General features: G+C 42.0%; 1 protein-coding gene across 3 annotated transcripts in view; it reads left to right on the top strand.

The window, feature by feature from the left end:
* GCNT2 (glucosaminyl (N-acetyl) transferase 2 (I blood group)) overlaps positions 1–23,501 on the top strand; it is an 84,373-nt gene that overhangs the window by 39,147 nt on the left and 21,725 nt on the right. The window contains exon 1 of one of the 3 annotated variants that reach the window (XM_080654800.1): positions 4,550–5,927. The exons of the other annotated variants lie outside the window; for them this stretch is intronic. Coding sequence (XP_080510926.1) covers positions 5,009–5,927 — 919 coding nt within the window. The 5' untranslated portion in view covers positions 4,550–5,008. Of the gene's footprint in view, positions 1–4,549; positions 5,928–23,501 lie in introns of those variants that run through there. 3 annotated transcript variants of the gene reach the window in all.

Below are 23,501 nucleotides of genomic sequence, written 5' to 3'. Positions count from 1 at the left end.
TGAATTTTCTGGACAACCAAAAGCCCACCCTTTTGTGCACAAAATGGTTAAAGAACTATTTTGAATAAACATTTCAGAAATGCCTTTTTAAATAGAATATGCAGAATATATGTAGAAGAGTTCTATTACTGCATTTATGTTTCTATTTCACTAAACGTTAGGACTCTTGTTTTCAAAGAAGGTCTGGTTGGCCCAGTGTTTGGACTGATTGTCAGTCTTCCAGCCCTTGCAGAGACATTAACTTATTTGATACTTAGGAATGCTAGAGATATTGTCAACAGTAATCAAATGGCCAGTCAGCTATACAAATTAATTCCAGCCATCCTGACGTTGAATGATCTTGCATGATCTGCTTGTGGAGTTTTTCTTGGGCCTACTTCATTCTCAGTCCATCACTCATTGCTGACAGCAGGGTGCCTGAGTCTATCAGTTCTACATCACTCTTCCAATCTGTGACTTCTTACCTGCTTAGGTCTGAGAAAGTTTAAGGTTTCTCTAAATGAAGAGTTAATAGGCTGGGCCTCAAGGCGGGTTTAAGCCGTTGATGCTTTAACCAGAGATGATGAACTGGCATCCTGGGGGCCAGTGGTATATGTGTGTGCATGCACTTATATTTTAACATTTTGTTAATATCTTGATGCCATGTAAAGAATTTGGAATTTTTTTTAAAAAAATTCAGATTTCTCACTTCTCTTAAAATATCAGAAGAGCTGGCAGCATTGGCCCCGTGGTGCAGCATGGAATAATCACTAGCGTTGAGAGGGAGCTGCGTGCTTTAGGTGGGCACAGCTCTTCACCAGGGTCCCCACCCTCTCTTCACCAGGGTCCCAACCTCTCTCTAGGTCCATGACTCCATGGCCAAGCATTAGCTGCCACTTGTGAACTCACTAGCTCTGTTTTTCCTTCCCTCCAACCAGCTTCACTTACTTTTGTATCTTGCCTGCCCGTACACATCTGAGTGTGTGCATCCAGCCTACAGCATGTGATCATTATTTTGGTTGCTGGGAGATCTTATTTACTTGTTGTGTCTCGCTTGTGGCCAGTGTGTGAGGTTGCCAGACAGATGCAACAGCGCCTCAGACGGGGAACAGAATGGCGTGAAGGCGATGGAGATGAGAGGAGCCATCAGAAGCATTGCTTTGATTCCGTGGCCAGTTATTATGCCAAGAGAAGCAATCTGAGGTAGAGAACTATAAGGACTTGGGAACCAGTCAGGTCTGGCTTCCAACCCTGCCCCCAAGAACCAGCATTGAGCTCAAAGGCTGGGCTGCCTGGGGGCTTTCTGAGAACCCAGTGGGATCTTTTTTCCCTTTAGTCACTTAGCTCTCATTAACCTTCCCTTCTGTGAGCTGTGCACCGACCTCAGCTGGGCTATCACAGGCAAATTGAATGCTGGTTGTGACCTTATCGTCACAAACAAGGACAAGGACAAGGACAGCAACTAACAACGATAAGGTTATCCTGAGGTTGAGAGAGACAGGGAGTGACACAAAATGCCCACCTGACAACACTTTTCAATATGTTAAACAACTAAAGTAAAAAGAGCAGAAATAAGGTCCTGGTTGGAAGTTAATATTTGAGCCCACCAGTTATAGGCTAGAAGACAATGCCTGCTCAGTTACCACAGATGACAGGTAAAACAAACCTCCTACCAGGCCAGCTGCTAAAAACTCTAACCTCACTCTAACCTCGGGCTGTTTATCTAAACCACTGTAAATAAGGCAGGACAAACTATGAGACTTTTTTATTACTGCTGTTTTGAATGTAAGTCATGTTACACTCCCACCTGCAATGTGCTTTGACTCAGTCATGATTAAAGATTGGTTGAGCCGAAACCGGTTTGGCTCAGTGGATAGAGCGTCGGCCTGCGGACTGAAGGGTCCCGGGTTCGATTCCGGTCAAGGGCATGTACCTTGGTTGCAGGCACATCCCCAGTGGGAGGTGTGCAGGAGGCAGCTGATCAATGTTTCTCTCTCATCGATGTTTCTAGCTCTCTATCCCTCTCCCTTCCTCTCTCTGTAAAATATCAATAAAATATATTTAAAAAAAAAAAAAAAAAAAAGATTGGTTGAGTTTGCTTTGCATTGGCATTCTCCAGAGCTCCCTACTGTAGGACCAAGGCTTAAGGCAAAGAGAGGGGGGAAACTACAGCCTTCATTGAAAGCCCTTTGCCTCACTCCCCACCCGCAACCCCACCCTTGCTCTCCACAAGTCCTGCCAAGGAAGTATTTTGCAGAAAAGGGTGTGGCTCTAATAAGAAGGAAGGAAAATGAAAGCATCAAAATGGATTATTCACTTCTGCCCTTTATCTAGTCTCATTCCTACTAATTCCCTCCCTACCCCCCTGGGTGGGGGTGGGGATAGTGGTGAGGGAGGAAAAGAGTGAAATTTAACCTTCATTCTTTTTGAGTGGGAGTACCCATTTCAACCCATTTGAAAGCCTTAAGAGGTGTTTTTCTATTCCATTAGTAAGAACAGAAATCAAAATATCTGTTCATTAACAGGGCCAGAAGTGGCTATTTTTCAAAAGAAAAACGACAACAGCAAAAATTGTTAATGCTTATTGAATAGAATATATGTGAACATACACATAAACCCTGAATAAGAGTTATCTCATTTAATGTTCTTAACCATGTGAAATAGCAACCACTGCTATGTTCATCTGAAGAACCTGGTGCTTAGAGAGGCTACGTAACTTCACCCTGGGTGCACAGCTGGTCAGTGACGAGCTGGGATTTGAAGCCAATTAGACTGGCTCCAGCATCTGGGTTAGGGACCTGCAGATAGAAGGCGCTGGCTTCTATCCAGCTGAATGACTTAGGAAAAAAAAAATTATATATATATATATGTGTGTGTGTGTGTGTGTGTGTTTGTGTGTGTGTGTTTGTATATACACTGAGTGGCCAGATTATTATGATCTCTGAACACATAATAACCTGGCCACTCAGACATATATATATATATATATATATATATATATATATATATATATATATATATATATTAGAGGCCTGGTACATGAATTCGTGCATGGGTGGGTGGGGTCCGGCCAGCCTGGCCAGGGGGAGGGGACATGGGCGGTTGGCCGGCCTGCCTGCTGGTCGAACTCCTGGTCGAGGGGACAATTTGCATATTAGCCTTTTATTATATAGGATATACACTGAGTGGCCAGATTATTATGCGTTCAGAGATCATAATTTGGCCACTCAGTGTGTGTGTGTGTGTGTGTGTGTGTGTGTGTGTGTATTTGTATTGGCCTTAGTTTCCTCATCTGTAAAATAAAGGGTTGTGTTAGGTGATTTTTTAAGATCCCTGCCAAATCTTTGGGTCTATGTCCAATCAAAATCCATCACATCTATGCTACTGTGGCCATTCATTCATTCAGGAAACTATAGGAAGTTAGAGGGGGATAGGAAGGGGCAGGAAGATTATTGCATTGTACACCAGATTTTTTCCTAACTGGGGCAGCTGCTTCAATTGCCACACCAGGGCCAGACAGGTAGGCTAGCTGGGTGACTGCAGGAATGAGATGGGAGCATACCCACCGTTTCTTTAGTTGGGCTGGTTACCTGACCCAGGAGCATTCTTCCCAATTGCACCAATCTGCATCCCTCCTCCACACCTGCTGAGCGCTCCAGGGACCTGGCACGTGAGCTTTGAGAACCCCTCTGTAATGTGACCAGACCTGCTGGGCTTCTCTTCCTGGCTCCCCTGAATCTCACTAACCAATACTTCCAGGAATTTTCCTGCAGTCCAGTAGCCTTTGTTCTTTCTTAAGAGTAAGGAAATGGGAGAGGGCATTGGGTGGGAAGTAGAATCCTCTGAGTTCTCTGAAATGTCCTCAGATCTCAAGATGTCAGGCTTATAAAGAGACCCAGTGGGTAGTCACTCATATTGTAGATAATACTGCGTCAACAACACGGGTTATCTGAAGCTCTTTGTGAAATGGGAACCAACTTTTGCTCTCTGAGAACAATGACTATCACCTTCCTCTCTGGCAGGCAAACTAAGGTGTGCTTATTTCATTGATGTCATCCACACCCACCCTTTAATGTTTCAAGTCACTCCTAGGTTCCTTCTGCCCTCACCCCATGCCCGCAACAATGTAATCCTAATTTCCCTCTTCCGATAGCCTGCACATACATATATGCTATGTAACACCATCAGAAACCATCTGGTTTAATCCAGCGAACACCTATCTCTCCACCAGACGTTTTTGCTGCTGATAATAGACATGTTGCAAGTGCCTTTTTCCTTATCTGTGTCTGTGTGTGCTCAGAGGTAGAGATAACACTGAAATGAAAAAAGGTGGCTGAGAAACGGGAAGAGACCGGAGCCGGAGCATTAGTCCTCCACGCTGTGGTTTCCAACGACTGCTAGCCGGTTTGCAGGCTGACCCGAAAGAGGAGAACCACTTATTCTAAAACGCCAGGGGAAAGTGTGAGAAGAGAAGGGAGATGAGATCAGAATAGAGCGGAGGGAAAGGGGGTGGGGTGAAGCCAGAGAAGCCCAGCCCCGGTGAAAAGGACCCGTCATTCCTTTCCACAACGTAATTTGCCGAGATCCGCCACTTGGGTTTCATATGCAAACAAGGCGGGCTTCCCGCTGGCCGGGCCGGGCCGGGCCGGGCTGGGCGCCCACTCTGCTCCGCGCTCTGCCTGCGAGTGGCCGGCCGGCTTCCAGCGCCCAGGACCGGAGCCCAGGAGCCCGGGAGCCCGGGAGCCCGGGAGCCCAGGAGCCCAGGAGCCCAGGAGCCCAGGAGCCCAGGAGCCCAGGAGCCCAGGAGCCCAGGGCGGGCTGGAGGAGCATGACCTCGCCCGCCACCGCCGGAGGACGGCGCGACACTGAAGCGGAGAGTACATGAGGAGTAAAGGAAGCCTGTCTGAGAAGCTGTCGAAATTCAAGACTGAAAAAGGAAGGCCATTCAGCCTCTTCACACTTGTGTTTTCAGGGACTGATCATTTCTCAGTCCCTGGAGAGAGATTCCTGCTCCAAGGAAGTGAAAATAATGAACTTTTGGAGGTATTACCTTTTTGCTTTCACTGTGCTCAGTGTGGTTATTTTTGTGATACGTTACAACAGCCGATTAAGCCTGCCCAAAAGGAGGCTGAATGGTTCCAGCGAAAGGTACTCTGTAATAAGTGCCTGTGAGGACGCCCTAGAAGATAAGCCCACTGTCCTCTGGGAGAAGACGCTACCATCACCTTTGGGAAGTGTCCCTTGCAAGGACTACCTGATCCAGAACCACTACATCACAAGCCCCCTGTCAGAAGAAGAAGTGGCGTTCCCTTTGGCATATGTCATGGTCATCCATAAAGACTTCGGTACTTTTGAAAGGCTCTTCAGGGCTATCTACATGCCCCAAAATATCTACTGTGTTCATGTGGATGAGAAGGCCACAGTGGAGTTTAAGAAATCTGTGTGGCAGTTATTGAGCTGCTTCCCAAATGCGTTTCTGGCTTCCAAGAGGGAGCTGGTTGTCTATGGTGGGATCTCCAGGCTCCAGGCGGACCTGAACTGCCTGAGAGACCTGGTGGCCTCCGAGGTCCCATGGAAGTATGCCATCAACACCTGTGGACAAGATTTCCCCCTGAAAACCAACAAGGAAATAGTTCAGCATCTGAAAGGATTCAAAGGGAAAAACATTACCCCGGGGGTGCTGCCTCCCGATCATGCTATTGGACGGACTAAATACGTCCACCAAGAGCACATAGGCAAAGATGGCTCTTTTGTGAGGAACACTAATGTTTTGAAAACCTCACCTCCACATCAGCTGACCATTTACTTTGGCACTGCCTACGTGGCCCTTACCAGAGAGTTTGTCAACTTCATCTTCCATGACAAAAGGGCCATTGATCTACTACACTGGTCAAAGGATACCTATAGTCCTGATGAACATTTCTGGGTGACGCTTAATAGGATTCCAAGTAGGTACTAATTTCCATTACCATTTGTTCTTATTCATAGATTGAGTTTGCTGCCATTCAACTCCTCTAGAGAACTGACATTTGAAAAAAAAATGCATAGAAAGCTATTCATCTAGTTGGTTTTTAGTGACATTTTAGTGCCAGCTCTGTTGTCTTACAACCATGTGCAATATAGTGATCTAAGAAATACGCTGAGCCACAGGAGCTCTGGTAAACTACCTTTGACGATATATCCCACAGTTGCCAACGTTCAGCTCAGTCTTTTGAATGGATGCTTTTCGTAGTCCTCCATAAGCACAGCTCTAGCATCATGAGATTGGTATTTTTCATAAGCATTCTAGAACTTATGAGTTGAAATAGGATGTTATACAGTATTACATTGATGCTCAAAGTCATTGCTCAACGTTCATGGGGTTGTTTTCAGAATCTTTGAATTCTCTTTGCATAGTTCACAAATTATCACTCCAGCTTAAATGTCTCTAGTCTAAGACCTGGACAAATACCCTGGTCTCAACTGATTTGGTTTAATAAATCTAGTCTGGTATTACATTGCCTAGAAAAGTGGTTAACCATGAGATGAAACATACAGAGAGATTCTAGCTGGAGTTAATCAAAGGTAAATTCCTAATTCTTAAGTCACAGATTTTTATTGTAAATTCCAGTTTGCAGCCTCTTGTGTTTATATGCTGTGAAGTCATTTCTGTTGTGTTTGATCATTTGGAAAGGGGTCCAATGTATGCTAGGCAACTGGAGGCAAAAAAAAAAACCCCACCAGCTCCAAACTCCTTTGATTAAGGACTGGGTTTCTTTTCACAATTCTGTTTCTCATATGTTTTCTGGGATTACCTGTGTGACCTGCATTCCTTTTCCCGGTGATGTCCCAACACAGTAGTTTCCACTATTGTGCCAGCATGGCTGTGGTGCCAGCCAGCCCTGGGTGAGGGTGGCCCTACACCTGTCATGCTTGGAATAACTTCCTTCTTACATGTGCTATTGTTATTGTTGAGGCATTGAGTGCTGTTTGAAACTATGCTCACATCTGAAAGCACACTCATGGCAGTTATTACCCAGTAACTCAACATTCCTAAAAGCTAAGCAAGAGTGGTTGGGCATAGAAATCTGCTCAGAGAAAGAAGCAGGAAAAAGTCCAGCAAGATGTCTGGGGACACAGACATATGCTATCCTCTGAGCAGTTTATTTTCAGAGATACTAAGTTGTCAGGTCAGGAAGACTGGGGTGGGGGTGGTGTGGGGGAGGGAACCAACATTTACCATAGCGCAGTGAGTGTTCATCCTTGGATCGTTTATTAGATATAACACATGGAAGTATTATATATGTGGCATCTAATACTGTTTTTGTTGATACAGTTTGTGCCAGATATGTGATGTTCTGCATCATTTCTTTTAATTATAAGAAGTAGTCATTGTTATGCTCACGTACAGATGAAGGAAAGGAGGCGTAGAAGCCTGAACACTGTGCATCTTCACACAGCTTGCTTAAGGCCCAGTGGGGATCTGGTCCTTGATTTGTGTGGCCTGAAGTTTAAACTGTTCCTCTTGCAGCGGGAAAAGAAGGAATGATTATGTATTCTTTCCTATATATCTAAAGCAACATCCCTGCGGAATCACAGAAAGGAGAGAGGAGAAGGGTGGGGAGAAATGGGGAGGGCAGCGGAAGGAAGCTCCACCTCACCACTTAAGCTGGAAATAAGGTTAGCAGGGTGTGTGTGTGTGTGTGTGTGTGTGTGTTGAAAGACAGCATGCTGAGGCTTAATGGGCCACTGTGCTAGCTTGAGTCACGGGAGGGTTGTCCTTGCTGGAATTGGTCACCACACCCTACACTGGCTTCTGTGCCAGCTTCCTGAGTCCCATCTGGAACAGGCTGTGAAGTGCATTGAGGATTTGTCTTCACACAGTATAGAAAAGAAGTCTTCAAAAAATAATAGAATATTTTGACATTTATATGTCCAGCAGTCAACAAGTACTTATTTAGCCTTTCGTGGTACCAAGCATTATTCTGTGTATTGAGGATACCTCTGTAAGCGGACAGACATGGAATTTTAGTTTCAGATTTGAATGGTTGAGCATTAAATTTAGTGCCTGTTTAGTATAATGGGCTAAATTCAGTATGATTTTAGTATATTTGGGCTAATTTTTCTCCACTTCAACTCCTCAAAAAATGCTTCCCCCCACCCCCGAATATCTGTCCCTATATATATGTGTATTTTTTTAAAAAAATGATTGATTGTTTTGAGAGAGAGAGAGAGAGAGGGAGGGAAAAACATCAATTTGTTGTTCCACTTACTTATGCATTCATTGGTTGACTCTTATATGTATCCTGGCCAGGGATTGAACCTGAAACCTTGGTATATCGGGACGATGCTTTAACCATCTGAGCTATCTGGCCAGGGCTATCTGCCCTTATTTTTAAAACAATTTTAAAAGTTAGCTTAAAAACAAAACAAAACAAAAAAAACACACCAGAAAATATGTTCACAAAGTTCAAAATTTTTTGATTTTGCACTCTATTAGTGATTAATATTGTAGCTTTCTTCCAGAGAAGTTTTATTAAGTCTATAGATAATAAAACTAATTAAATATGTGTGGAAAATAGTACACATACTTTTTAAAAGTTCACAGAAATACACAGAAAAAGAAAAATGGTCCTTATTTTATTTATTTTTAAATTTCTTTATTGATTAAGGTATTAAATATGTGTCCTTATTCCCCCATTACCCCCCACCTCCCATTCATGCCCCACCTCCCTGTTGTCTGTGTCCATTGATTAGGCTTACATGCATGCATATAAGTCCTTTGGTTGATCTCTCCCCCTTACCCCACCCTCCCCTACCTTCCCTGAGGTTTGACGTTCTGATTGATGTTTCTCTGTTTCTGGATCTATTTTTGTTCATCAGTTTATGTTGTTCATTATATTCCACAAATGAGTGAGATCATGTGATATTTATCTTTCTCTGCCTGGCTTATTTCACTTAGCATAATGCTCTCCATCTTCATCCATGTTGTTGCAAATGGTAAGAACTCCTTCTTTTTTACCGCAGCATAGTATTCCATTGTGTAGATGTACCACAGTTTTTTTTTTAAATATATTTTATTGATTTTAGAGAGGAAGGAAGAGGGAGAGATAGAAACATCAATTATGAGAGAGAATCATTGATTGGCTGCCTCCTGCACGCACCCTACTGGGGATCAAGCCCGCAACCCAGGCATGTGCCCTTGGCCGGAATCGAACCTGGGACCCTTCAGTCTGCAGGCCGAAGCTCTATCCATTGAGCCAAACCAGCTAGGGCAGATGTACCACAGTTTTTTAATCCACTCATCTGCTGATGGGTACTTAGGCTGTTTCCAAATCTTAGCTATGGTGAACTGTGCTGCTATGAACATAGGGGTGCATATATCCTTTCTGATTCGTGTTTCTAGTTTCTTGGGATATATTCCTAGAAGTGGGATCACTGGGTCGAACGGGAGTTCCATTTTTAGTTTTTTGAGGAAACTCCATACTGTTTTCCACAGTGGCTGCACCAGTCTGCATTCCCACCAGCAGTGCATGAGGGTTCCTTTTTCTCCGCATCCTCTCCAGCACTTGTCGTTTGTTGATTCGTTGATGATAGCCATTCTGACAGGTGTGAGATGGTATCGCATTGTCGTTTTGATTTGCATCTCTCTGATGATTAGTGACTTTGAGCAGGTTTTCATATGTCTCTTTGCCTTCCTTCTGTCTTCTTTTGAAAAGTGTCCGTTTAGATCAGTTGCCGATTTTTTGATTGGGTTGTTTGGTCCTTATTTTAAATGCTCTGTTGTCTATAAGTGAGAACAAAATACCACAAGATGTGGTTTTATTTAAATAGATCATAACCAACATTTAAAAACTCAACTTTTGTCTTATTTTGAAGGATTTTCAATCAAGGTCCTAGGAATCTTGTGGGACAAAGGCACCAGGAAGCTTTGCTTCCCAGAGTCCAATAATGGTGAGCTCTCAGACCCGCTAGAACAGTGATCGGCAAACTGCGGCTCACGAGCCGCGGTTTGCTGCTCTGTTGACTAATGAGTTTGCCGACCACTGGGCTAGAACACCCGTTGTTCCCTTGTTTAAAGCTTTACAGTGGCTCCTCATTATCTTGAGTCAGGTTGAGCTCTTAATATGGCATGACCTCTGCAACCGGACTCTCTCCCATTCCCCACCCACTTCTCTCCCCTTATTTCTTTTTACTTGATGCCTCATACTTTATGTTCCAACTTCTTGGTTCTACATACTTTGGCAATTTTCACCTGATTTTTTGGGGTGGCTCTTTATGATGTCCTCTTCGGGATACCCTTCCTACCATCTCTAACTCCCATCCATACTTTATAGCCCACCCTGATGTCACCTCCTCCGGAAGCCATCTCTGATCACCTACCTCATAGATGGATGGGATTCCAACTCTGGGTTCTCTTATACCCAGTGCCACGGCTACCAGCATTGAACTATAATAACCTGCTAAGTGAATAATCTTCTCTGCCCACCTCTTTAGTTTTTTGGTTTCTTAAGGGTAAGAGATGTGACATCCCGCCCTGGCCGGTTTGGCTCAGTGGATAGAGCATTGGCCTGTGGACTGAAGGGTTCTATTCTGGTCAAGGACACATGCCAGGGTTGAGGGCTCAATCCCTAGTAGGGGGTGTGCAGAAGGCAGCCGATCAATGATTCTCTCTCATCATTGATGTTTCTATCTCTCCCTCTCCCTCTCTGAAGTCAATAAAAAGTATTTTTAAAATAAATAAATAAAATAGGAGTCAGGAAAAAAAAAGTGACATCCCCATCACCCTGCCACAGTACCATCTATCACTGTGCCTGATTTGAGGGCATGCAGCGTGCTGGATGGTGGTGGGTTGGTCTGGGGAGTGGCTGGATAGGTATGAGAAGATCAGAGGGATTGATAAAAGTGTCCTGTACCTGGGTGGGTGCAATTTCTTATAGAAAGGATTAGAGAAACAGTGAATAAGATACTGCTTGAAGGTATAATTCCATTATAGCTAGGCCAACAAATAATATTGGCAAAGGGAAAGTTTTAAAAAACAAACAAACAACTTGTAGAATTAGTAAGCTCTAGAGTTTTACTTGGAATGTTAATAGGGCTGTCTTTCCTTAGAAAATCTGGTTCCCAGCTAGCCAACCTGGGCCATCATGCAGGCAAATCTGATGCCAAGAGAAAGCACAGGCATTCTATGTGGACACCCCCAGTTTTCGCCTTACTTGCACTTGGTTTGAGTTTCTCCCACAACTTGGCACCCTTCCAGCCCTGCTGTTAGGACCATTCCTGGCCTACTCCCCGTCTATGCAGTGGGCTTCTGCTGCTTTAATTTGATCTAGGCTGTTCCTCAGCTACTGGCTTACAAAGAAACATGAGTATACGGAAATGAAAGGTTAGGATAATATAGCAATAATAGAAAGAAACTTGAAACCCTTCAGGCATAGCTCTCAGCAAACATAAACATTGAGCTTAAATAGGTACGTGTTCTCTGCAGAAAGGTTACTAGGGCTTTAAATCTGGGTGTGGCTGGACCAGTCCCAGTTTTGTGGGGGTTTTTTAATCCTCACCCAAGTATATATTTTTATTGATTTTAGAAGGCGATGAAGGGAGAGAGAAACATTGATTCAAGAGAGAAATATTGCCTCCTGTTCACACTCCATCCAGGCTTCGAACCTGCAACATGGGCGTATGCCCTGACCCGGAATCGAACCCAAGACCTTTTGGTGTACAGGATAACACTCCAACCAACTGAGTCACAGCCAGGGCCCCAGTGTTTTTTAAAGTACAGTCATTAACTACTGGGATATGTTTCTGAAAAATGTGTCATTAGGTGATTTCCTAGTTTTGTGAATACCATAGAGTGTATTTACACAAACTTAGAGGGTATGGCCTACTACACACCTTGGCTCTGTGGGATAGCCGGCTAACCCTAGCTTACAAGCCTGTACAGCATGTTAATGTACTGAATACCATAGGCAATTGTAACACAATGGTAAGTATTTTGTATTTGAACATACCTGAACAGAAAAGATACAGTAAGAATATGGTATAAAAGATAAATAGCAGTTCACCTGTATGGGGCACTTACCATGAATGGAGCTGGCAGAACTGGAAGTTGCTCTGGGTGAGTGAGTGAGTGAGTGGTGAGTGAGTGGGAAGGCCTAGGACATTACTGGGCACTACTGCAGACTTCATAAACACTGTGCACTTAGGCTACACTAAGTTTATAAAAAATATTTTTATTCTTCAATAATAAATTAGCCTTAGTTTACTGTAACTTTTTTATTTTATAAACTTCAAAATTTTTATTTTTTACTCTTTTGTAATAACATTTATTTCAAATACAGACATATTGTATAGATGTATAAAAATATTTTCTTTCTATATATCCTTATTCTGTAAGCTCCTTCCTATTTTTAAATTAAAAAATTTTTTTTAACTTTTTAAACTTTTTTGTTAAAAATTTTGACACAAACACACACATTAGCCTAGGCCAGTGGTCGGCAAACTCATTAGTCAACAGAGCCAAATATCAACAGTACAACGACTGAAATTTCTTTTGAGAGCCAAATTTTTTAAACTTCTTCTAACGCCACTTCTTTAAAATAGACTCACCCAGGCCGTGGTATTTTGTGGAAGAGCCACACTCAAGGGGCCAAAGAGCCACATGTGGCTTGCGAGCCGCAGTTTGCCGACCATGGGCCTAGGCCCACACAAGGCCAGGATCATCAGCATCCCTGTCCCCCACCTCCACATCCTGTCCCAGTGGAAGGTGTTCAGGGCAGTAACACGCATGGAGCTGTCATCTATGATAGCAGTGCCTTCCACTGGAACTCCCCCTGAAGGACCTGCCTGAGACTCTTCTTAAGGAGGTGTTACTCCTTAAGAAATGTGTCCATGGTGGTTCGCTTGGTTTATTTCTTTTTGTCATCATGGATTTGCTTGTAAGAAGATAATGCACCATGAACATTCCTCTCTATTAATGAAAACCTTTCTGTGTTGGTCTGTGTTTTCAAACATTTTACAGGGCTTCCTGAGGTCTGCAAAGCTTCTGCTAAATCCTTCTCTGTGAATTTTCTTGGAGGTCCTTTTTCTTCTGCAGTTTCCTTTGTTACCGCCTTTTGTTCCAGTTCCAACAACTTATTCATTAGTCGATTCCTCAGGAACCATCCAGGAGCTCCTCAATAGCATCCCCATACACACCAGGTTAAAGAGGTTTGCCCTCTCAACCACAGCCTTCTTGATGTTTGCAACCTTTGCAGTAGATGTCGGAAGGATGTCACTAGGCATCGTTGACTGGAACATCGTTTTGGGGCACATGACTGCATGCATTGTGTTCTCCGTACATTGGCCCAAATTTAGAATTCAGTTTGTAAAACCACAAAGGATGCATTGAATCATACCGATAATACTTAGAATGATAAACATTGGGGAATTGTAGAATCAGGTCGTAATGAATGTCATTAGAACATTCAGGTCTACAATAAAGCTATTTTGTGTGTGTGTGGCCATATGACAATCCACACTGATACTTATGTTGTCAGCGAGGAAATAAATTCTGGTTGAAATAAAAATTATAGAGGGTTCTATCTATTTAACAGAGTTTTTAAAACAACATCATTTTTTGTGTAGCCAGATAATATTAAATACACATAATAAATTTGGACATGATTTTCAAAATATGGTATCAGTGATCTGGGCCTGTGTGACTTGTTTCTCCTTATTGGTAAAGGGCTCTAGGCTCTCCTAGGGCCAGTAATTTGAGGAAGATCTATAATGTACAATTTGTTCTGGCTCTTGAGTACCTAGACTGATAAGTCGGCATCATAAAATGCTGAGCTCTTTCTTGGCAGAGAATCCTTAAACAGATTGTGGGGTATTAACATAATTAAACTACTGAAGCTATAGGCATTTGCGGGATCATCTGTGATGCCTCTAGCCATTGGCTGTGCTGTAATATTTGAATCATCTTCACTGGGGAATCTGTGCCCAAACATTCCCCGCCCTCCCCCCTCCCGCCTCAGCTTTGTTAAAGGAAATAAGCAGGAAACGCTGCTCTTAACTAGCTTTTAATTCCTAATCTCTAGAACAACATTATGCAAGATTTTAAAAAATAGACTAAAGTGCATTAAGAACACATACCATTGTGACTGGTAAACATCCACTATGCTGAATTTAGGTAAATTTAATTCTAATGGAAGGGATTGATGTAGTTACCACTTCAGAACCGGCAAGACCATTTCTCTAAATTTCATTCAATCTCCCATCATTCTCTACCAATTGCATAAGACAAATCCTTTCTAGAAGTCACAGTTGTTTTTTAACAAAAACATAAATTGCATTTCAATGACTTTTTTAAAAATTATTTTTTTAAATCGATTTTAGAGAGAGAGGAAGAGAGAGAGAAACATCAATTTGTTGTTCCATTTATTTATGCATTCGTTGGTTGATTCTTTTATGTGCCCTGACCAGGGATCAAACCCACAGCCTTGGCATATTGGGACAATGCTCTAACCAACTGAGTTATTCAGCCAGGGCTCAATGACTCTTAAAACAACAACAAAAAACCTGATGATGAATTTTAGCTTTGCCCTCATTAGCTTTGTGACTTTGGGTACCCCTGAACCGCAGACTCCTCATCTATAGAGTCACAGTAATGATGGCTACTTAGTAAGGTTGTTTTGAGAATTAAATGAAGAAAAAAAGGATATAAAGTGAGAGGTTAAGTGTTTATCCACTTATTATTATGAATATTATTAAGAAAACCAACCTAATATTCTTAAGTTAGTAAGATCCTCAGGTGTTAAATCAAATTATTTTAAATCTCTTTTCACTACAAAAGGATGTCTACATTATGGCTTCCTATATAAAACTAGATATAGATATACCCAAACAGGAGTAGGAGGAAATATAAGAAAATTTAAGCAGTTTAATATGTTGGGATGGGTACTTATTCCTCATCATTTTGATTTCCCTTAATGTTATTGGTGTAATATTTGAAATTACTAAAAAAACAAAACAAAACAAAAAAAAACACACCTCACTTAGTCGTTATAAGAATACTGTGGAGAGTGTATTCTATTAGAAGAGTGTTTCCTTAAAAATGCAAAGGACATCAATAGTGTTTTGAGATAACATCACGTGAAAGAAACAGGAATTGAGAATGTTTTATTTTCTTAAACCCTACCATGTAATAGAAAGGACTTAAGATGTCTGTTCAGAACATAAAGGTTTTTGCTGGCCCAGCCACATCCTTCCCATTTCAGGTGTTCAACTTTTTCAGTGTTAAAACAAATGTTGTGCCTCCTACCTACTGACACAGAGATCATTTTAAAACCTGTATTACGAAATTTACAAAATACAACAGCACTGAGAATAGTACAGTAATCTCTTGTGTTCATCAGCCAGTTTCAACAACCAGCAACATTGCAAGAAAACTTAAAATTTATAGTAAAGCATTGAGTTGACTTTAATTTTCAGAAATGAGTAGCTTCCTCTTTTCAGACTAACGTCCACTATTCCAGACTAAGACTTTCTACGTACCCTGTAATAATTAATGACTTCCTGACAAGTGAAGGTCTCTCTACCCCACTTAAACTTCTAGGATGGTTTTCTTTTCCCTTTTTTTCCTTTTCTAATGGACAAAGCTGAATCTACAAGCACCTGCTCTTTAGGCATTAGAAGCAAAAGTCAGAATTCTGCCTGCTAGGATTTCCATTCCTTTGGCCTTCCTCTTCCTGTACGGAGAATGGGAGGAGTATGTTACTAAGTGCTGGGGCTGACCAGCAGCCCCTGAGCGATGGATGAATGGATTACGCTGACACAATGTTTGCTGTGAAAGCGAGGCTAAGGGATGGCCTGGCCAAAGGGACCAGGCAGCCTCGATTGCCTGCCTCATTAGCCTTTTATTGTAACAGCAGTTTGAGATAAAGTTTATCTTTAGATACAATCAGTAGGGTGAGTAATCTTGGGAGGACACATGTGTTTACATTGTCCTCTAGGCAAGGGCATCCAGGGATTAAGCGTAAGGATTAAGTTCCTCATGTTGTGGTGACCCCCAACCATAAAATTATTTTCGTTGCTATTTCATAACTGTAATTTTGCTACTGTTAATGGACCGTAATGTAAATACCTGTGTTTTCCGATGGTCTTAGGCTCTACAGCAGCGGTTCTCAACCTGTGGGTCGTGACCCACAGGTTGAGAACCGCTAGCAGGGTCACCTAAGACCATCAGAAAACACAGGTATTTACATTACGATTCATAACAGTAGCAAAATTACAGTTATGAAGTAGCAACGAAAATAATTTTATGGTTGGGGGTCACCACAACATGAGGAACTGTATTACAGGGTCGCGGCATTCGAAAGGTTGAGAACCACTGTCCTAGAGCCTTCTTTGTTGGGTTCAATTATCTTGATAATTTTTCACTTATGTAATTTAATCTGAGATGCCCTGGGCTCTGGAGCTCTGCATGAGGTTTCTCTGGTCTTTCAGGGTAGTATGGGAGAATATGGACTTGGGCATCCCAGCCTTGGCACTGAACAGCTCGTCTGACACTGGACAAATTACTTAACCAAGCAACCTCAGTTAATTTCAATTTTAGGACACAAGATAAAGTATGGAAGGTATTTGAGAATTTATGAAAACATAAGAGTTGTATATTAGGCAATTTTTATTCATCTTCACCCCCAAAACTATATATCCAGAGAACAATATGTCTCATAACGTGACTATGACTTGCTCATATTTCTTTTCAAAGATGTTTGTAGAAGGGCCAGAAGGGTCTCTGGGTGGCTCTAAGGATGTGAGTTTCAGATGATCCCAAAAGGCTTTCAAGGATTGGAACAGTAGTTTATGGACTTTGACATTTTAAATGCTTTATAACGCACAGTAGAATATTAAGCAAACAGGCAGTAAGTGTTGCCAGCCCTGTGTGATTATTTTATTTTCCTTTTTATAAGTGCTGCAAACTCCAGCCACTGGATCATGTAAAAAGGGCCACTGACCTAGATATGCACACTACGAAATTATTTCCTAGGTCCTGGCCCCTGTTTTTAACTAGCTGTTTGACCTTGGGCAGTCACTTAAACCTCTCTGGGTCTTTGTTCCCTCTGTAAAGTGAGGAATTTTGGCTAGGTGATCTCAAAAGCAGTATTTTGCTTTAACTCTGGAGCATGCAATGGAAGGAGCAAAAATTTTAGAGACAGACAGACTTAGGTTTCATCTACCTGCTGTGTGATCTTGAGCAATCATCTTCTCCTACATGGGCTTCAGTTTACTCATCTATAAAGTGGAGACAATATCAACTTCATGAGATTGTGACAAGACAATGGAGGTATATCTCACAGCTCAGCCATTGTTAATTATATTACCATCACCATCCCTCCCCCTCTCCCTCTCAATGGTGTATTAGTGCCATGACTTTCCTATTTATATTGCACCGTGAATAGTAAAATTAATGGAACAGTGCACTCTGGGCAATGACTTTCTTTCTTTGTCAAGGTTACTATGTCCATGTCTGGATGCCGGCTGCCACTGCTGCCATGACTTAGAACTCAGACCAGTCTCCATAGGCAGTGTGTGGAGGTGATTTTTGTGCTCAAAAGTTCTGATCAAATGAGTAAATTGGGTACTGGCTACTTATACACTATCCCCACTTGTCTGCTTGTCAAATGTAGCACATTAGCTCATTTCTAGAGAGTATTTTCTGGGTGTACCCAGAAGTCAGTGGTTCTCAACCTTTCTAATGCCGCGACCCTTTTAATGTAAATATCTGTGTTTTCCGATGGTCTTAGGCTCTACAGCAGCGGTTCTCAACCTGTGGATCATGACCCACAGGTTGAGAATCGCTAGCAGGGTTGCCTAATACCATCGGACAACACAGATATTTACATTACGATTCATTAACAGTAGCAAAATTACAGTTATGAAGTAGCAATGAAAATAATTTTATGGTTGGGTTTCACCACAACGTGAGGAGCTGTATTAAAGGGTCGCGGCATTAGAAAGGTTGAGAACCACTGCTAAGTGTTGAGCTAGACTAAGGCTAATGTAGCATATCAACTGTGGGTGAGGGACAAGGGCCCCTGGAGCCAGACCAGTTGGCTTCACATCTTTTCAGGTTCCAAGTGTATATGATTTGAAGCAAATTACACATGTAATCTCTCTGAATTTCAGTTTCAGCATTTGTAAAATGGGGATGGTAATAGTACCTACAATTGTAACCCAATTATGTGTATTAATATATATCAAGTGCCTAGATTGGTGCATGGTGCTTAGTAAATACCAATAACTGTTAGTTGTTTTTATTCCTCCAGTTGCCTTCAACAGGGGCTGGAAAAATGCAAACTCCCAAGATGCAGAGGCTTCTGAGATTACTACAAAGGATTTGGAGATTTTCTAAAAATCAGACAAAGTCAGCTTGAATTCCTCCCTACTCCCACCTTATGATACTACTGGGGCTTATCTTGCTGGGGGAAATGAGAGGAGCAGAGCCACTAAGCATGTGACATTGGTTAATGTGGTAGATTGTCCCATGTGCACGAACCCATGGACTTAAATAGTAAGTAGGAAACACAGATGGCCAACAACACTCTTTATGTCAGTATTGATATCTTGACTCTTGAGAATACCTACAATTTCCAAATAACATGAATCTTCTCTCTGTCCCAAGTTAAAAAAAAAAAAAAAAAAAAAAAAAGCAGTGTTGTTTCTACTAGAATTAGGAGGTACCTGAGCCAGGTTGGAACAGAGTGTCCTCAGCAAGGGGTGTCTTGCCCGTCTCCTAATCAGCATCCATCCGTTGTGTCCCAATAGGGACATACATAGTAGGGGGTGTGCCAAATGAAAGAGACGTGGCCTCATTTACCTTCATAGTCCTCCAGTGGTCCCCATGGAATGGAGAACTATTGTAGAATGAAGAGTGTGTGTCCCCCTCCTTCTGCTCAAATCATGGCGTCTTCTAGCTTATAATCTTGGAGAGTCCCTTCGACTCTTCAAACTTAGTTTCATCCGACAAGGATTGATAATCCCTTGAGGGGGTGCGGGGAGGGTAAGGAGACCCGTGTTGTGAGAAATGAATGAACTAGTCTATAATAATAAAAGCATAATATGCTAATTAGACCAGACGTCCGGATGGAAGCACAGGTCCCCAGGTGAGGCCAGAGGGAAGCCCGGGTCCCGGGTGCCAGAGGGAAGCCGGTGCTGGCAGCCGGGCGAAGGAAGGCCTACTCTTGCATGAATTTCCTGCATCAGGCCTCTGGTAACTCTATAACTAGCAACTTAGAACTCTGGAACCATAACTTTGAAGCCTGTAGCACCACTTCAAACACACAGAAGGTGCCCACTGAATGCGGAATGGTTTTTGGTGTTGTTTTTTTAAGTGGAAGACATTGGAAGGATTAGAAACTTGAAATGGCTATTTCAAGAATCACAAAATGATTTTGTGAAGTGAAATGGGCAATTACATACTGAACTTGGAAGGGATATTGTCATCTTTTAAGATTAGATGAACCAAGCCTATGAAGGTGAAGAGATTTGTTCGGGTTGATGATTTAGCAGCTGAACTGGATCACAAAATGGGACTTCTAAGTCCTAATACAACAGTCTTATTTTAGTGCTTCTCACAATTTCTCTCTAAAATACCCTAGATTGGAACCAAAGGGCAGTAACAGCATTTTGGTCTATACATTGCCTGATACTGAAAAAATGGTTTTAATAACAGGATTCTATAAAAAGTGTTCAGAATTCATTTTTAAAAGATAGTGAATTTTAATATTTCTCAAATGAAAAATTTTATGTATAGGTCTAAGATAAAATAGAATTAAAATTTATGCATTTATTATGAAGGTGATCCATTCTGTTACATACTGTTAAATTTGAAGCAGCGTCCCATTTTATTTTTAAATTTATTTGGAGTAAAATTTATTCTCTTTGGTGTTTTGACAATTGCATAGAGTCATGCATGTACCACTGCAACCAAGGAGAACTCCATCTCCTCCAAAAATTCTCTCGTGCTGCCCCAGTCCAAACCCTTGGCAAATCCTGACCTGTTCTCCATTCCTATAGTTTTGCATTTTCTAGAATGTCACAACATGGGTTCATAGAATATGTAGCCTTTGGGGCTGGGAAAGCAGCTTTCTATTCTGCCTTTTTTTAAATGAATTCCTTTGTGTTTTCCAAGGTGTATATAATGGTTTCATACAGATGCTCTGGCAGCTTTCATATCTGTTGAGTATTGGTTCTATTTGACTCACTTTTCTTTTTTTTTAAATATTTTTTATTGATTTTTTACAGAGAGGAAGGGAGAGGGATAGAGAGTTAAAAACATTGGTGAGAGAGAAGCATCGATCAGCTGCCTCCTGCACACTCCCCACTGGGGATGTGCCCGCAACCAAGGTACATGACCTTGACCAGAATGGAACCTGGGACCCTCCAGTCCCCAGGCTGACGCTCTATCCAGTGAGCCAAACCGGCTAGGGCTCACTTTTCTTTTCACATGTTATTTGTTATTCTCCATAATTAATAAGTCATTTAGATCTATTATTATTTAAAAGAAAAGGTAGGGTTGCCCTGGCCAGTGGCTCAGTGATTAGAACATCAGCCCACATACCTAAGGTCTCGGTCTCAGGTTGGATTCGAGGTCAAGGGTACATTCCTGCATTTCAAGTTCGATCCCCTGTCAGGGCTTGTGTGGGAGGCAACCAATCAATGTGTCTCTCTCACATAGATGTTTCTTTCTTTCTCTCCCTTCCTTCCTTCATTCCTCCCTCCTTCCCTCCCTTCCACTCCTCTAAAAAATCAATGGAAAAAGCATCCTCAGGTGAGGACTAACAATAAATAAATAAATAAATAAATAAATAAATAAATATTTTTAAAAGGTAGGGTTATTTTTTAGTAATACTCATCTGGGGTAATAAACTAAAAGTCAATGTAGCATATAATTATATCATAATTAAGCTTGAATCTGGTATGCTTTTGTTACCTTGGATTTGAGAGTATCCATGATTCAGAATAAATAGTCGGAATTCATGAACTTAATTGGAAGAATAAGAATAACCAAAACTGTGTTCCGCTTTTATTCCAGAAACCCATGTGACCAACACAAAACTTTCCATAGTGAGCCCTTTCAGTCAGATCATGTGAGAGTTTCAAAATGAGCACACCACAACTCCCCCATGTGATTTCTTACCAGAAGTCCTACAGAGAGGCTCTGTCTGGATTTGTAGATGGCTCAAAGTTTTACCTTTTTCTATAAATTGAACATATTAGTCATTGTTCTGGAATGAAAGATGCCCTTAATTCAGAATTTCTGAAATATTGAAATAACTATTGCACAAATGAAAACACCAGTATCAAGTGCTTAAAAGTCAAGCCTTCAAAGCCAGAAAGCTAGATACTCAAAAGAGACACTGCAATCCCTAACGTGACCTGAGCAAGGGAATGGGGGCAAGGGCAAGGTACTGAAGAGGCCAACATTTTATAAATTTATGTCAGTATCACTGTCCTGTGAACTCTATAAACTTAAACTTTTTATTGAAATGTAATGTATCCAGAAAACTACACATATCAGAATTGAGATCACTGAATTTTCAACTGATCCTCACGTGAGTAACCAGCACAAGAAGCCATGTTACCACCAGTACTCCAGGAGCCCGTGCTCCCTTCCAGTTACTTCCAAAATGACAACCATCCCACCCCATAAACTAGTGTTGCCTCTTTTTGTGTTGTTATGTAACTTAAAATTTTTATTTTTTTATTTTTCAGTTACAGTTGACATAACTTATGAAGTGATTACCCCAATAAGTGTTGCACCCACCTGACACCACATATATTTATTAAAATACTAGAGGCCCAGAGCACAAATTTGTGCACATTGAAAGGCAATTAATTAGAAAAAATATTTTAATATTGCTCTTTGTCCTTTCTCTATAATAGAATTCACGATTGGCAATGACAGATCAAAACACACAAGTGCGATTGGCGCCAGTGAGAGCTTTATATATATAGATAAACTTGCTTAATTAGACCTGCTTTCTGATTTAGCTAAACTTTTTCCAGCCCAGTGAAGCACCCCAACTTCTCTTTCAGGTAATTGTCAACAACACAGCAGTAAATATCAACATGAAGCAGATTATTATTATAGATCATGCAGGGAGAACAAAGGGTAAAATATTTAACTGCAGCAGTGTTTGACTATATTCTGCACAGTGAGAAAACCTGAAGTCATTTTCAAGTTCCATCATTTCTTACTTCTTTTCAGTCAGGTCAAGTTTCTAAACTTTCTAAATCTCCATTTTCCAGCTAATGAAAATAGGATTCTACCAAGTCTCCTATCTACCTACTCCAGGACTTCTGTGAGGATCAAATGAGATGAGGCACGTGAAAATGCTCACAGATATTTGATTAAAGTGTAAAATTTTTGCACCTGACTATAAAGCAAGTCGTGTTCCTGGGCTGAAGAAACTGCAAGGAGGCTAGTCGCTAGGGCAGTGGTCCGCAAACTGCGGCTCACAAGCCACATGCGGCTCATGAGCCGTGGTTTGCCATTCTGTTGACTAATGAGTTTGCCGACCACTGACCTAGACTCTCGATTCCAATAATTACAGGCTGTTGTTGTTCCTTGTGATTAAGCCCCTATCCCAGTGGTCGGCAAACTCATTAGTCAACAGAGCAGCAAACTGCGGCTCCCGAGCAGCATGTGGCTCGCAAGCCGCAGTTTGCCGACCACTGCGCTAGGGAAAGAAAGCCAGGTGTTGCTATGTGACGTCATTACCTGGTGCCCACAGCCACCGGTTCTGGGCTGGGCTGGGCTGTGGGCCACATTTTGTGACATGGGGTCTCAGCAGTGTTGGCTGCAATTTGGTGGGGTGTTGTTCCGGGGTGGTGGCGGGGCCTGTGTCCCACGTAGGGGAAACCAAGTGTTGCTTTGTCGGCGCCAGATTTGCGGTGCCTTTTCTCTGTAAATGGGCAGTGCGCATCACGGCAGTTCCTGCATTGAGTGTCTATTCCCTGGTGGTCAGTGCACGTCATAGCGACGGGTCGAACAGTTGGACACTTAGCATATTAGCCTTTTATATATATAGATCATTAATTATATTCCCTATTGATTACACTCCCATGACTGTTATGTAACTGCCAGTTTGTACTTGTTAATCCCTTCATCTTTTTCACTCAGTTGCCCAACTCCCCTCCCCTTGGGTAACCATCAGTTTGTTTTCTATCTGTGGGATTGTCTATTTTGTTTGTTTATTTTTTTAGATTCCACATGTAAATGAAATCATACGGCATTTATCTTTCTCTGTCTGACTTATTTCACTTAGCATAATACACTCTAGGCCAGCCGTGGGCAAACTACGGCCCACAGGCCGGATCCGGCCGGTTTGGCTGTTCTATCCGGCCTGTGGAGCCGAAAGAGTGAAGGGTTCTCTTGCTCTCCCCTCCGCTCCTTTACTTTGAATTTATATTAGTTCACACAAACACTCCATCCATGCTTTTGTTCCGGCCCTCCGGTCCAGTTTAAGAACCCATTGTGGCCCTAGAGTCAAAAA

Source organism: Plecotus auritus, assembly GCF_963455305.1.
Source record: "Plecotus auritus genome assembly, chromosome: 2".
NCBI classification, from domain to species: domain Eukaryota; kingdom Metazoa; phylum Chordata; class Mammalia; order Chiroptera; family Vespertilionidae; genus Plecotus; species Plecotus auritus.
This window is presented reverse-complemented; position numbering and strand designations above follow the sequence as displayed.